Below are 15,008 nucleotides of genomic sequence, written 5' to 3' on the forward strand. Positions count from 1 at the left end.
AAAGATACAGGAAGAAGTAGACAGAGCAGTTCCAGGACATTCAAGGGGCTGGAAATAGTTCATGCCCCCACCAGTCAGAGAAGAAAAGCCCCATGATACCCAGAGCAGCAGGTGGAAGCCTTACAAAGTTGTGGCCTTAAGCAATGGGCTCAGTTCTGTTCAGTCGCTCAGTCGTGTCCGACTAAATTAGCCTAAAATGAAGGCAGCTGTGGAGCTGCCATACTAATGTCAGATAACTAGTCTAATGAGGCAGGAAAAAAGTGAGTAATTGAGACCTATTGAGTAAGTAATGAGGATTTCCTTGTGGAGTAAGAAGGATTAAGTAAAACAGGATAAAAGTATGACTGGTTGTTCAGGCAAACAGGAAAGCTGTTTAATTTGTAAACCAGTGGAACCGAGTTTAAACAGTACTTGAGCTACTAGAGTTTAGATGAAGTCACGTGATCAACAACTGCAAGAAGAATGAAAGGGACTCTGCACTGAATACTTTTGATAGCCCTACAGATACAAATGGGCTTCCTAGGTGGCGCTAGTGGTAAAGAACCCGCCTGCCCATACAGGAGACATAAGAGATGCAGGTTCAGTCCCTGCGTGGGATCAAGCCTCTGGAGAATGAAATGGCAAGCCACTCCAGTGTTCTTACCTGGAGAATAGGGTTGCAAAGACTTGCAACTAAAGTGACTTACCATGCATGCATGCATACACAATACATGTATATAATATCTAACACACACAGTAATTATTTTGTATTTTGTCTTGCATATTAGAATAAGCCTATAGACAAGGCATGGAAAACTTGATTACAGGTTTTTGTTGTTGTTGTTTAGTTGCTAACTCATGTCTGACTCTTTCGCAATCCCATGGACTGTAGCCCACTAGTCTCCTCCGACCATGGAATTTTCCATGCAAGAATACTGGAATGAGTTGCCATTTCCTTCTCCAGGGGTTCTTCCTGACTCAGGAATCAAAGCTGCATCTCCTGCATTGGCAGGTGAATTCTTTACTGCTGAGCCGCCAGGAATGCCCAACTGCAGATATAGCTAAAGTGTAAAAATTAAAAATCATTTAAAAAATGATATAGGTCCCCTCCACTTCCAAGTTCTTCTACCTATATCATTTTTTCAATTACTTTTAATTTGTAAGCTTTAGCTAGATCTTAATTAGCTAAAGCTTAAAATTAAAAATTGTTTTTTAAAAAAGGAAATAAAATAGGTAGCAGAACTTGGCAGTGAAGGGGAAAGGTGAAATGTAATAGTACAGATAAAACTACTTTTCTTATTTTACAAGGTAAGGAGTCAAGATACTGTTTAAAGTTGATAGAATAAAATATGGTTAAAGGATGTTACTTAAAATTACAAAGATAATGAGAAGAATTAAAAATGTTTTGATGTGTTTAGTGGAGAAAGATTTGACATGGTGGGAGGTAGGTAGAGTAAATGAGCCAGTTTTCTCATTTTGGTGAATCATTTTAAAGATGATAAAATAATAACCAGAAGTATACATGTAGTCATTTCCCCTGGAAGAACTAAACCCAGTGTTTACATTTTTTAACCTCTGGGGAGTAAAAGTTGGGCTGGGAGTTAGAAATGGAGACTTTTCATTCTGTACCATTTATTTCATTGTAAACTTTTATATATGCTTCATTATCTGTGTTTGAATGTCCATTTTTTAACCTCAAAATGTATTGCAAATCATTTTTAGCCTTTTTTAAAAAAACTATTGTATCTTGATGTATCTTGGGACTTCTGAAAACACTAATGTGATGGTAAACCACATACACTGTGCAGACAGGGGAACAGATTGTTTTTGTTTTAATTTTTGATGATTACAGCCTATCTGAAGGTTAGATCTCAGCTCTGAGTACTAGGATATGAATAACTATAGAATTTAAATAGAAAGGGCATCCATATCTATGAGGTCTAGAACCATTACATATGAAAAATGTATAAGAGAAGATCTGCTGGTGGATAGTCTGGGAAGATGTAATGCGAGAGTACGTGATTGCTAGCCAGCTTTAGATATGTGGAACAAAGGGTTTATTATTCTGTGTGGTCTCTGAGCAGATATTTAGAGTAGCCACATAAAAAGAGTTTTTTACTAGAATTATGTGATGATGTCACTGTTACTTTTCAAAGACATTGTGGAGAAAATGCTCATATGGGTTAGGATTCTAACAGAGGACTTCTGAGGTTCCTCACAAATTTGAGTTTCTGAGGGCTGAGTTGAGAAGAAAGTTTTAATACAGTCTACAATCTTATTTGTACTTTTTACTACCCAAAGGGATAAGAGTAATTCAACACTCTTTAAAGCCATTTTTGGGGTTGTTTCTTTGGCCACTCTGTGCAGCATGCTGCTGCTAAGTCACTTCAGTCGTGTCCGACTCTATGTGACCCCATAGATGGCACCCCACCAGGCTCCCCTGTCCCTGGGATTCTCCAGTCAAGAACACTGGAGTGGGTTGCCATTTCCTTCTCCAGTGCATGAAAATGAAAAGTGAAAGTGAAGTCGCTCAGTCGTATCCAACATGGGATCTTAATTCCCAGACCAGGGATCAAACCCCTTCCCTACATTGAAAGTGTGGGGTCTTAACCACTGGACCACCAGAGAAGTTCCTAAAGTGATGTTTTCAATGGGTTTTAGGTGTTAGATCCATAAAACTCAGTCTAATATGCCATTTCACCTCAGGATATGTATGCAGTGAATGTGTCCTTTATATCAGACTCTCCCCTTTTCAAGAGACAGAGAAGAGCAAGTCATGGCTTCTCCTCTTGAGACCCCATGGTGTGCAGGGGAGCCAGTCCAGTAGTCGCATTTTATTACATCACAGCTGAAGAGCTTAGGGTGACTTCAGGAAAGACTTAACAGAAAAAGTGACAGCTAGGTCTGTCTTGTCACCACATGCTGGATCACCTGGGACATGCTTCATAACTCCTCATCTACCAAACAATTCTGACTGCTCTAAAAATCCCATGGTTCTAAAATGGTGATAATTGTTTTTTGGGAGTCAAAATATGTTTTAAAGGTCCAGAATTTTGAAAAGTAATATGGTAAAAATATTTAGTGTAAATCTGATCTTCATGGGTATTTTAATTTTTGCTAATGAGTTTCCTGGAACAACTTGTTCCATTAGTCCATTGACTTCTTGTCTTTGTGTAATATTTGTTTGAAATATTATGTACATTATAAATTTCATATTAATTAGTATGATACCAGATTTGTGATATGAATATTGCAGGAATTTCTTTTATCTTTCATGGTAGAATACATCTGTGATTTTAATTTCTGTATTTCTTTTGAAGGGAGACCATTTCATCAAGTAGGACTTGAAAATTTTATACCTATTGAACATATAAAACTTGATTTTAGTAATAAAATTTTAGTGAATTTGAAATTGTCAGAGGGTCACTGAAATTTGTGAAGTGATTTTTTTCCCACAAAAATAAATGCTCCAAGGAAAATATTAATTAAAACTGTATTTAATTACCACTTAGTTTATTGGTGCCAAAATTTTCAACAGATTTTTAAAGCATTTTTTAAAAATTAACAATCACATGAAAATTAGTCTTTGACCCCCTAGTCATTGATGCTCAAACAATAAACATGGCTTTTCAAAGAAAAAGATCATTATTTAGGAAAAAACTTTAATAGTGTATGTGACTTTCTGTTGTATCACAGTTAACTCTCCCCTTCTAGAAAATTCTAAGCTTCTAATCATGGCTTTCTGGTGACCAGCCCCCATCCAGGAGCCATCCAGTAGCCCACCTAGAGTTAGGAGTTACCCCATTAGAACTAGAACAAAGGGTCTCCTAGGGTCCTTATCACTTAGGAATTTACAGGTGTCTAGTTGCTCTGTGTCAGAAACCAGGGAGAAGAAATCCATATGTGTTTTGTTTATTTCACAATCTGACACATAATAGGGGCTTCAGAAAAATGACGATTTTTGCTTTTTGACACATTAAAAAATTTACTTAACTTTCCTCAGTGGAAACCATAGCAACACAATGGTTACTTGGCCATATAATTTACCATGAGATAGATGAAGGCTGTTAACTGTAAAGTCATAAATTCAGTAACCCTCACTGAATTGAATTAGTAAATAAGGAGGGATTCTGTTTAATTGCCTAGTGTACCATCGTGTCCACAATAAATGTTACCCCTTGAGCCTAGTTCAAGTACAAATGCCTTTTTTAAGCATTTCACCTGCCCTCAAATTGGGTAGCCCTCTTGTTTGTCCCAGACTGCCTTGTGACACTTAGCACATGTTAGCATTATTTGTGTCTACATCTTATCTTCCCAACAATCTATAAATGTACAGGAAGAATAGGTCTTATTTTTTTCTGTCATTTCCTTACAGTCTAGCACAGCACTGTCCAATAGAATATTATGTGAGCCACATATTCAAATTTGGATTCTCCAGTAACAACAAAAAGAATCAGAAAAATAATTTTAATAATTTATTTAACCTAATATATTTTAAAATATTTAAATGTAAAATCAGTGTAAAAAATTAAATATTTTATATTTTTTGTGCCATTCTCGAAAATCTTATAGTTTATATCTATAGCATATCTCAGATCTATACTAGCCACATTTTAAATGCTCAGTAACCACTTAGCTAATGACTGCTGTATTAGACAGTAGAAGACTAGCACATTTTAGGTGATTAGCAAATAAATATCCCATAGGCAAAACTTCAAAAAATAATCTTTCCCCCCCCAACAGACTACCATGGCTGCAGGAGCCTTGCCTCAAAATGAACAACCATATTCTACACTGGTGAATAACAGTGGATATGCTGCAAACATGAAAGGTAATAGTTCTTTTGTTTTCTTATTAATTTATACTTTTTTTTATTTTACTTTATTTTTTCTTAAATTTATTTTTTAATTGGAGGAAAATTGCTTTATAATTTTGTGTTGGTTTCTGCCATACAACAACTTGAATAAGCAAAAATTATACATATATCGCCTCCCTCGTGAGCCTCCCTCCCATCCCCCATCTCACCCTACCAGGTCATCACAGAGCACCGGGCTGGGCTCTCTGTGTTCTATAGCAACTTTCACCAGCTATCTGTTTTACCCATGATAGTGTATATATGTCAATGCTACTGTCTCCCTTCATTCCACCTTCTTCTTCCCCACTGTCTCCACAAGTCCATTCTCTACATCTGTGTCTCCATTACTCCCATGCAGATAGGTTCATCAGTATCATTTTTATGAATTCTGTATATATACACTTAATATATGATATGTATTGACTTACTTCACTCTGTATAACAAGCTCTAAGTTCATCCACCTGACTACCACTAACTCAAATTCATGACCCTATGGACTATATAGTCCATGGAATTCTTGAGGCCAGAAAACAAGAGTGGGTAGCCGTTCGCATCTCCAGGGGATCTTCCCAACCCAGGGATTGAACCTAGGACTCACACATTACAGGCAGATTCTTTACCAGCTGAGCCACCAGGGAAGCCCTTTTATTTTTATGGCTTACTAATCCATTGTATATATGTACATCTTCTTTATCCATTCATCTGTTGATGGACGTCTAGGTTCCTTCTGTGTCCTGGCTATTGTAAGTAGTGTTGCAATGAAAACTGGGTTATGTGTGTCTTTTTGAATTGTGGTTTTATCAGGGTATATCCCCAGTAGTGGGAGTGCTGGGTTATATGGTAGATTTATTTCTAGCTTCTTAAGAAATTTCCATAATGGCTGTATCAGTTTACTTTTCCACCAGCTTTGCAGGAGGGTTCCCTTTTCTGCATATCCTCTCTTAACATTTAAGGTTTGTAGACTTTTTGATAATGGCCATTCTGATTGGTTTTTGCCAAGAGAATGCACTGGTCATAGCAAACACCCTCTTCCAACAACACAAGAGAAGACTACACATGGACATCACCAGATGGACAATACTGAAATCAGATTGATTATATTATTTGCAGCCAAAGTTGGAGAAGCTCTATACAGTCAGCAAAAACAAGACCCGAAGCTGACTGTGGTTCAGATCATGAACTCCTTATTGCCAGATTCAGACCTAAACTGAAGAAAGTAAGGAAAACCACTATACCATTCACATATGACCTAAATCAAATTCCTTATGATTATACAGTGGAAGTGACAAATGGATTCAAGGGATTAGATCTGTTAGACAGAGTGCCTGAAGAACTATGGACGGAGGTTCATGACATTGTACAGGAGGCAGTGATCAAGACCATCCCCAAGAAAAAGAAATGGACAATGGTTGTCTGAGGAGGCATTATAAATAGCTGAGAAAAGAAGAGAAGCAAAAGGCAAAGGAGAAAAGGAAAGATATACCCATTTGCATTACTTTCTCAACAAAGGTCTGTCTAGTCAAGGCTATGTTTTTTCCAGTGGTCATGTATGGATGTGACAGTTGGACTATAAAGAAAGCTGAGCGCCGAAGAATTGATGCTTTGAACTGTGGTGTTGGAGAAGACTCTTGAGAGTCCCTTGGACTGCAAGGAGATCCAACCAGTCCATCCTAGAAAAGATCAGTCCTGAATATTCATTGGAAGGACTGATGTTGAAGCTGAAACTCCAATACCTTGGCCACCTGATGTGATGAGCTGACTCATTGGAAAAGACCTTGATGCTGTGAAAGATTGAGGGCAGGAGGAGAAGGGGACGACAGAGGAAGAGATGGTTGGATGGCATCAGCAACTCAATGGACATGGGTTTGGGTGTCCTCTGGGAGTTGGTGATGGACAGGGAGGCCTGGTGTTCAGCAATCCATGGGGTCACAAAGAGTCGGACACTACTGAGCAACTGAACTGAACTGATTCTGATTGGTGTTAGATGATGCCTCATTGTAATTTTGCTTTACATTTCTCTAATAATTAGCCATTTTGAGCATCTTTCATGTGTTTATTGGCCATCTGTATCTCTTTGGAGAAATACCTGTTTAGGTCTTCTGCCCATTTTTTGGTTGGTTTGTTTATTTTTCTGATATTGAGCTGTCATGAGCTGCTTATATGTTTTAGAAATTAATCCTTTATCAGTTGCTTCATTTGCAGTTATTTTCCCATTCTACATGTTGTCTTTTCATCATTTTTGTAGTTTCGCTTGCTGAGTGAGCACTTGATTATTTAGAAGTGTTTTGTTTAGCCTCCATTTGTTTGTGTTTTTTACAGCTTTTTTTCTTGTAATTGATAACTAAACTTATAGCCTTATGTAAGTGTTGTTACCATTGATGTGTGAAGTTAAAGTCCCCTAGTATTTCTGTGATACTGTAAATTTCTTCCTTTATGTATATTCATATTTGCTTTATGTATTTAGGTACTCCTATGTTGAGTACCTATATTTACAATTTGTAAATCTTCCTGGTTTGTTCCCTGGATCATTGTGTTCTTTGTTGTAACAGTATAAGTATTGCTACTCCAGCTTTATTTTGATTTCCATTTTCCTGTCCCGTTTCAGTCTGTATCTGTCTCTATCTCAAGTGAGTCTCTTGTAGGCATCATATTTATGGAACTTGTTTTTGTTTCTACTCAGGGATTCTGTGTCTTCTGCTTGGAGCATTCAGTCAGTTTACATTTAACTTTTAAATTAGAAGTTAGCTTTTAGCTTTTGCTTGTCTGTAAAGCTCTTGATTTCTCCATCAAATCTGAACAAGAGCCTTGCTGAGCATTCTTGGTTGTAGGTTGTAGGTTTTTCCCTTTCATCACATTAAGTATTTCCTGCCACTCCTTTTTGGCCTGCAGAATTTCTGCTAAAAAATCAGCTGATAAACTTATGAGAGTACCTTTGTATATAACTTGTTGCTTTTTCCTTGCTACTTTTAATATTCTGTCTTTAACTTTTGTCATTTTGATTGCAGTATGTCTTGCTTGGTGTTTTCCTCTGGAATAATCCTGGTGGGACTCTGCACTTCCTAGATTTGAGTGAGTGTTTTCCTTTCCCAGGTTAGGAAAGTTTTCAGCGATTATATTTTCAGGTATTTTCTCAGGCCTTTTCTCTCTCTGTCTTCTTCTGGGACCTCTATAATGCAAATATCATTGCACTTGATGTTGTCCCAGAGATCTCTTTAACTGCCCTCTTTTCTTTTTATTCTTTTTTCTGTTCAGAGTCGGTGATTTCCACCATTTGTCTTCTACCTTGCTGATCCATTCCTCTGTATCATTTAGTCTGCTATTAAGTTCTTTTAGTGTACATTTCAACTACTACATTCTTTAACTGTGTTTGGTCACTGTTTATATTTTTTAAGACTTTGTTTAAAAACTTCTGACTTCTCACTCTGTGCATACATTCTTCTCCCAAGTTCTTCCATCATCTTTAGTATTGTTCCTCTGAACTATTTCTTCAGTAGATTGACTGTCTCCACTTTACTTAGTTTTTCTTCTGGAGTTTTATCTTGTTCCTTCATCTGGAACATTTTCCTTTGCCATCTCACTTTGTGTAAGTTGTTATTTTTATTTTCATGTATGTGGTAAGTTAGTTATATTTCTTGACCTGTGAGAAGTGGCCTGTGGGAGATGTCCTATGTGTCTCAGCAGTGCATTTGTCTCTTGTCGTCTAAGCTAGATGCTCTAGGGTTTCTCCCTGAGTTGGGTGTGTGGATTCTTCTGTTATGGGGGCTATATGTACAGTCTTGTAGGCTTGATTGGCCCCTAGCCCATTTGGCTTTCAGACCCTGCATTGTGCAAATGCTGCTGGTTGCTGTTTAGCAAAACAGCACAAGGTCTGGTCACAAGGCATCTGGCTACAGAACCCTAGAGAGCCTCAAGGCTAGTGCTGGCTCACTGGTGGCAAAAACCAGGTCCCGAAGACTCCAGGGCTGTTGCTGGGCCACTGGTTGTTAAAGCCAGATCCTGTGGTTAGTGCTGATCTACTGGTAGGCAGAGCCAGTTCCTGGAGTCCAATTATAGGACCAGGGATCCCAGAACTCGTTTCAGGTAGTTGGTGGTAGGGGTGAGCGGGTTGGTTCCTGAACTTGGTTGTGGAGTCTGAGATGTCCTGAAGCTTCTGTTGGCTTGGTAGTGGACACAGCCAGAGCCCAGCTGCTCCCAAGGTATGGTCTGGCCTTGTGTGGGTGTCCTAGATCTGCAAGCTGCAGGATTATTGTTTGCTTTGATCTGGTGTATGCTCCTTGTGATAAGCAAAGCTGTTCTAGAGACTAGTGCAGGCTTCCTGGGAGGAAGGCCTGGTGCCTGCCTACTGGTAGGTGAAGCTGGGTCCTGGCCCTATGGTGGGTAGGGCCATGTCAGGGGCATATCTTAGAGGTGGCTGTGGGCTCAGGAAGTCTTTGGAAAGCCTGTCTGCTTATGAGTGTGCTGTGCCCCTCCACAGTTAGTTGTTTGGCCTGAGGTAGCCCAGCTCTAGTCTGTACAGGCTGTTGGATGAAGCCCGTCTTTCCCCTAGTCAGCCAGTATGGCAGCTACCAACAGTAGTATTCACCTGGAAGAATGTTGCCAAGTGTGACTGCCAAAGTGTTTATATCCCCAGGGTGAACTACAGCTGCCTGACCTCTGCAGGAGATTCACCATGACCAGCAGGTGGATCTGGCTCAGGCTCTTGTCAAATGACTAGTTTTGCTCTGGATCTTGATGTGTGTGATTTTATGTGTTTCCTTTAAGAGTAAAGTCTCTTTTCCCACAGTTCTTTGGGGCTCCTGAAATGCCCCACTGCTGTTTGAAACCAAATGCTCTGGAGGCTCATCCTACAGGGATATGGAGCCCCATGTAGGATTTAGAACACTTACTCACTCCGCAGTATAGTTACTTTCCAGTTGGTGGGTCATCCATCTGTGCTCAGTTGGCTTCAGTCATGTCCAACTCTTTGCAACCCCGTGGACCATAGCCTTCCAGGCCCCTCTGTCCATGGGATTTCCCCTGCAAGAATGCTGGAGTGGGTTGGCACATCCTCCTCCAGGATCATCCACCTGTGGGTATGCAATTTGATTATATTTTGAGTCCACGCATCCTACCCATTTCTTGGTTCCATCTCTGTCTTTAGTTGTAGGAGATCATTTCTGGTAGGTTCCAGTCTTTTTCGTCCATGCTCTTTCTGCATATAGTTATGATTTTGGTGTGTTCATGAGAGGAGGTAGGCTCAGGGTCTTTCTACTCTGCCATCTTGGCCACTCTCTCCTTAGTCTTTTAAGAAGCAGTGTTGAAAACAATGTTTATCTCCTTCAGTTTCCTCTTAAATTATCTGGCTGTTCCTCTCATCAAGCACCTGCTTGCAGTTTGGTGTTTCATTTCATTCTTTTGTTAGTCACCAGTGTCATTTATAAAGCCCATTCAGAAGCATGCTAGCCCTTCTTCTCTATCTTTTTCTTTCTGTCATGGCCTTACAGTTCTGATTCTTACAAAGTTTCCCAGGAAAGGAAGTGTGCTGTTACTTAGACTCTTCCTGCTACACTCACCCTCTCTTTCCTACTGTTGAAAGCTCTGAGCTGGAAGTACAACCCGATTTCCTGCCACTTTGGCATCACTGGTCTTGCTGCTACCACTAGCAGTTAGCCAAGAAACATGTTGAATAATTTTTCTTGGCAGTACCCCTTGCATGATTTTCTTACTGCCTACTTTGGATTTTGCTCAAGTTCATTTTAGTGCTCCTCTGTAGGGATCTTGGAAGGGTTTTCCCCTTCTGAGTATGGATTTGATAATATAAGGAGAAGTTAAGAAATAAAGGTCTAAAGGTATTGGAGTTAAATGCTTGCTGGGAATAATTGTTTATGCTTCCTATTAGAATCTATCCACTCCACCAGAGAGAGCTGTCTTTCATCAAGAAAACCAATGTTTTGCACTTCTGACCTTGTCTACCTGAAACTGTCACAAATTGTTAGTTGGCTATACTCCAATATAAAATAAAAAGCTTTAAAAGTAAATTCCAGGTCTTTATGGATCCTCCATTTGTCTGTGCTGTGTCTGACTCTAAAGGGACTAATACTTCTGATAACTACCATCTGTGGGTAACTTCTGTGCACCAGACTTACTACATATTCATTTCCCTGATTTTAGAAAGAAGAGATATCTAAAACGAATGCTTTCGTAATGGTGTCAGTTTGTTGCTTCTCTGGTAGAGGGGTTTTCCGCTATGTACTTTGCAGTTAATGAATGTAATAATTCGATTAGCCTTTTTCTCCTTTCTTCAGTTGGAATGTTATGTCTTAGTTGGTGTTTCTCACCTGGGATTCTCTTGGCTTTTGAGGCGAAGCAACTCTTGATTGTACAGGAGAGCCCTTAGCATTGAAAACATTTAGTATCTTTGCCCTCCTCGTGTCCCTTGGTCACAGTGAGTATCAAAATATCATATACATTTCCAAATGTCCCCAGGAAGGTTGTAACCCCTATTGTCATCCACTCGCTAAGCTGATTTTTACCTTTCCAAAAGCATTTTTTTAATAAAAATTTCCTTATTGTGTAAGTGTAGCTAATTTTTAATTAGGAAAAATTAGAAAAAATTTTAAAAACTTTATATGTAACTTTCCTAAACTGCATCTCATTTATGAAGACAGTCAGTTATACATTATTAAGTTAACATTGGGATAAGGCTAGTATACTTTTTAAATGTTGACTAATAGGTGATAAGAAATTCTAACTAAGGAGTATATAAATAAAATACTCAAATGATTTTTAAAGGAAAATTGGAAATTCAGTAAATATTGAATTAGCTTTGGAATTAAACAGACCTCAATTTAAATCTTAGTTCTGCTACGTTTGGAAGGGAAAACATATTTTGGGGAAATTTCAAATATTCCCAGAAGTATACAGAGTACAATAAAGATTTCCAGGTGGGTAACACCCACCTGCCATGGAGGTACCGTCCCCTAAGTAGGTATCATCACCCAACTTCAACAATATCAGGTCACTAGCTTCCTCCGCTCATTTCCCCTACCTCCATATTACTTCATTTGATTCATTAACTGTATATCATCATTGCAATAACTAAAAAAGTTAACAATAGTGTCTTAGATATCTAAACATTGCTAAGATTTCTACTTATCTCATAGATGTATCTTTAAATTGAGATCCAGCAGTATATATGATTTCATACATCATACATGATTGAAATGTATCTTACATCTCTTTTAAATTTGAATTTCTCACAATCTCTTTTTCCTTACACTTTATTTGTTGAGGAAATCAGATTTTTTACTCTGTAGATTTTGCCATAATCTATATTTTGCTGATTATATCCTAATACTGTTTACTATAAATTGAATTAATAGAAAGATGTAGAGCCTATAGTCAGGTTTTTTTATTGGCATGATATTTCATAGAAGGTGCTGTATTCTTCCATCAGGATTCTCATGTTGTCAGATTGTCCCTCTTCTTATAATGTTATTTTTTTTATTTTGAAATCATTTCCAACATACAAAAAAGCACAAAAAATTTTCTATATATTTTTCAACCAGAGACCCTCATTCAAATTTTATCAACTGTCTCTGTAATATCTTTTAGTACCAAAAGGTTATTTGTCATGTTTTTTCATCTTCTTTTAGTGACCATAATTAGTCCTGTCTTGACCTTTATGAGGATTACAGGCTAGTTATTTTGCAGTATGTTTCTGTTTCAGTTTGTCTACTGTTTCATCATAAGATTGAAATTTTTAGCAGAAATATCACAGAAGTGATTCTGTGCTGTTTGTATTCTCCATCCTGCCAAGCAATTCAAGATATCATTTTGTCATAAAACTGGAAATGTTAAGTTTGATCACATCAGTAAAGTTGTATCTGCCAAAGATTTACCTATTATACATTATTCTTTTTCCCAACATTTTATGGAGAGATCCACTGAGACCTTGTATATATCCTGGTCCTCATCCAGCTTTTACTCAGTACTTTCGGCTTTTAATTACTACTATGACAGATAACTGAATGGAGGTTTTCTAATTCCTTCTTTCCTTTGGCATTTCTTCATTAGCATTCTGCTGTGAGGAAGAACTTTCCCTTAGCTTTTATTTGTTCAGTTATTTCAGTGTAGATTACTACTACTTTGTTCAGTAGAATATCATCCTTTACTATCATTTGTTTGGTGCTCAAATATGATACTATAATCTTTGGCAATTTATGTTAGTGTATGTATGTATGTATGTATGTATGTGTATACACTTGTAGTTATTTTTGTTTTTGTCTATGCATATAGAAAACCATGAATTCATGTTGGTACTTCATATTCTAATCCAACACTATACCATCATTCTAGCTTTGCCTGTTTTTATGTTTACAATTCCCTTCTCCAAGAGTGAGAAACTTGGCTCTTATTATTCCCAATATGTTTGCTTATTTATTCAGCCCTCGTTTTCATAACCAGTCTCCCAGACCTGCTCAGCCATCATCTAGTTTAGCTCTTTTTTTCACATGGGGCCTACATCCTGCCAGATCATGTATCATATGCTATTAGATGTCTTCCTGTGTTAGCTCTGACCTCTGCTAAATCACCTTCACTTAGCCTGCCTTGTGACTTTTTTCTTTGATTGTATATACATTTTTAATTAAAATATTGAGATAATTAAGTACTAGCATGCAGTTGTAAGAAATAGTACAAAAATACCTCATTTACCCTTTACTCAGTTTCTACCAACAGTAACCATCTTACAAAATATAGTACTATTTTGCAGCCAGTATACTGACATTGAGTTATAGTCAAGATACAGGACAGTTCTGTCAATACAGGTCGCCATTAACCCCACCATAGAGCTGCCAGAGCTTACACAAGATTGGGAAATAGGTACTTGAAGGGCACAAACAGAACATTGTGTACCAGGACCCAGGAGAAAGGAGCAGTGACCCCAGAAGAGTCTAACCCAGACTTGCCTGTGAGTTTCCAGGAGTCTCCAGTGGAGGTGTGTGTTGGTGGTGGCCTGCTGCAAGGTTGGGCACACTGAGTTTAGCAGTACACGCATGGAATCTTTTGAAGGAAGTCACCATTATCTTCATTGCCTCCAACATAGTTTGGCCCCAGGTAAATAGCAAGAGAGTTCCACAAAAACATCTATTTCTGCTTTATTGACTATGCCAATGCCTTTGACTGTGTGGATCACAATAAACTGTGGACAGTTCTAAAAGAGATGGGAATACCAGACCCCTTACCTGCCTGTTGGGAAACCTGTATGCAGATTAGAAAGCAACAGTTAGAACTGGACATGGAACAACAGATTGGTTCCAAATGGGAAAAGGAGTACATCAAGGCTGTATATTGTCACCCTGTTTATTTAACTTATATGCAGAGTACATCATGAGAAACGCTAGGCTGGAAGAAGCACAAGCTGGGATCAAGATTGCCTGGAGAAATATCAATAACCTCAGATATGCAGATGACACTACCCTATGGCAGAAAGTGAAGAGGAACTAAAAAGCCTCTTGATGAAAGTGAAAGAGGAGAAAGTGAAAAAGTTGGCTTAAAGCTCAGCATTCAGAAAACAAAGATCATGGCATCTGATCCCATCACTTCATGGCAAATAGATGGGGAAACAGTGTCAGACTTAATTTTTTGGGGTTCCAAAATCACTGCAGCTGGTGATTGCAGCCATGAAATTAAAAGACTCTTATTCCTTGGAAGCAAAGTTATGACCAACCTAGATAGCATATTAAAAAGAAGAGACATTACTTTGCCAGCAAAGGTCCATCTAGTCAAGGCTATGGTTTTTCTAGTGGTCATGTATGGATGTGAGAGATGGACTGTGAAGAAAGCTGAGTGCTGAAGAATTGATGCTTTTGAAATGTGGTGTTGGAGAAGATTCTTGCGAGTCCCTTGGACTGCAAGGAGGTCCAACCAGTCCATCTAAAGGAGACCAGTCCTAGGTGTTCATTGGAAAGACTGATGCTGAAGCTGAAACTCCAGTACTTGGCCACCTCATGCAAAGAATTGACTCATTGGAAAATACCCTGATGCTGGGAAAGATTGAAGGCAGAAGAAGAAAGGGACGACAGAGGATGCGGTGGTTGGATGGCATCACCAACTCAATGGACATGAGTTTGAGGAAACTCTGGGAGTTGATGGTGGACAGGGAGGGCAGGAGTGCAGCAGTCCATGGGGTCG

The 15,008-nt window shown here is 38.6% G+C and overlaps 1 protein-coding gene across 4 annotated transcripts in view; it reads left to right on the plus strand.

Annotated features, from left to right (window-relative positions):
- The window catches only part of PTPDC1 (protein tyrosine phosphatase domain containing 1), a 63,392-nt gene that overhangs the window by 21,235 nt on the left and 27,149 nt on the right, over nucleotides 1–15,008 (plus strand). For all 4 annotated transcript variants that reach the window (XM_040245730.1, XM_040245738.1, XM_040245711.1 and 1 more), the window contains exon 2: nucleotides 4,723–4,810. In XM_040245730.1, coding sequence (XP_040101664.1) covers nucleotides 4,729–4,810 — 82 coding nt within the window. In that variant the 5' untranslated portion in view covers nucleotides 4,723–4,728. The remainder of the gene's footprint in view (nucleotides 1–4,722; nucleotides 4,811–15,008) is intronic.

This window comes from Oryx dammah, unplaced genomic scaffold (assembly GCF_014754425.2).
Source record: "Oryx dammah isolate SB20612 unplaced genomic scaffold, SCBI_Odam_1.1 HiC_scaffold_1, whole genome shotgun sequence".
NCBI lineage: Eukaryota > Metazoa > Chordata > Mammalia > Artiodactyla > Bovidae > Oryx > Oryx dammah.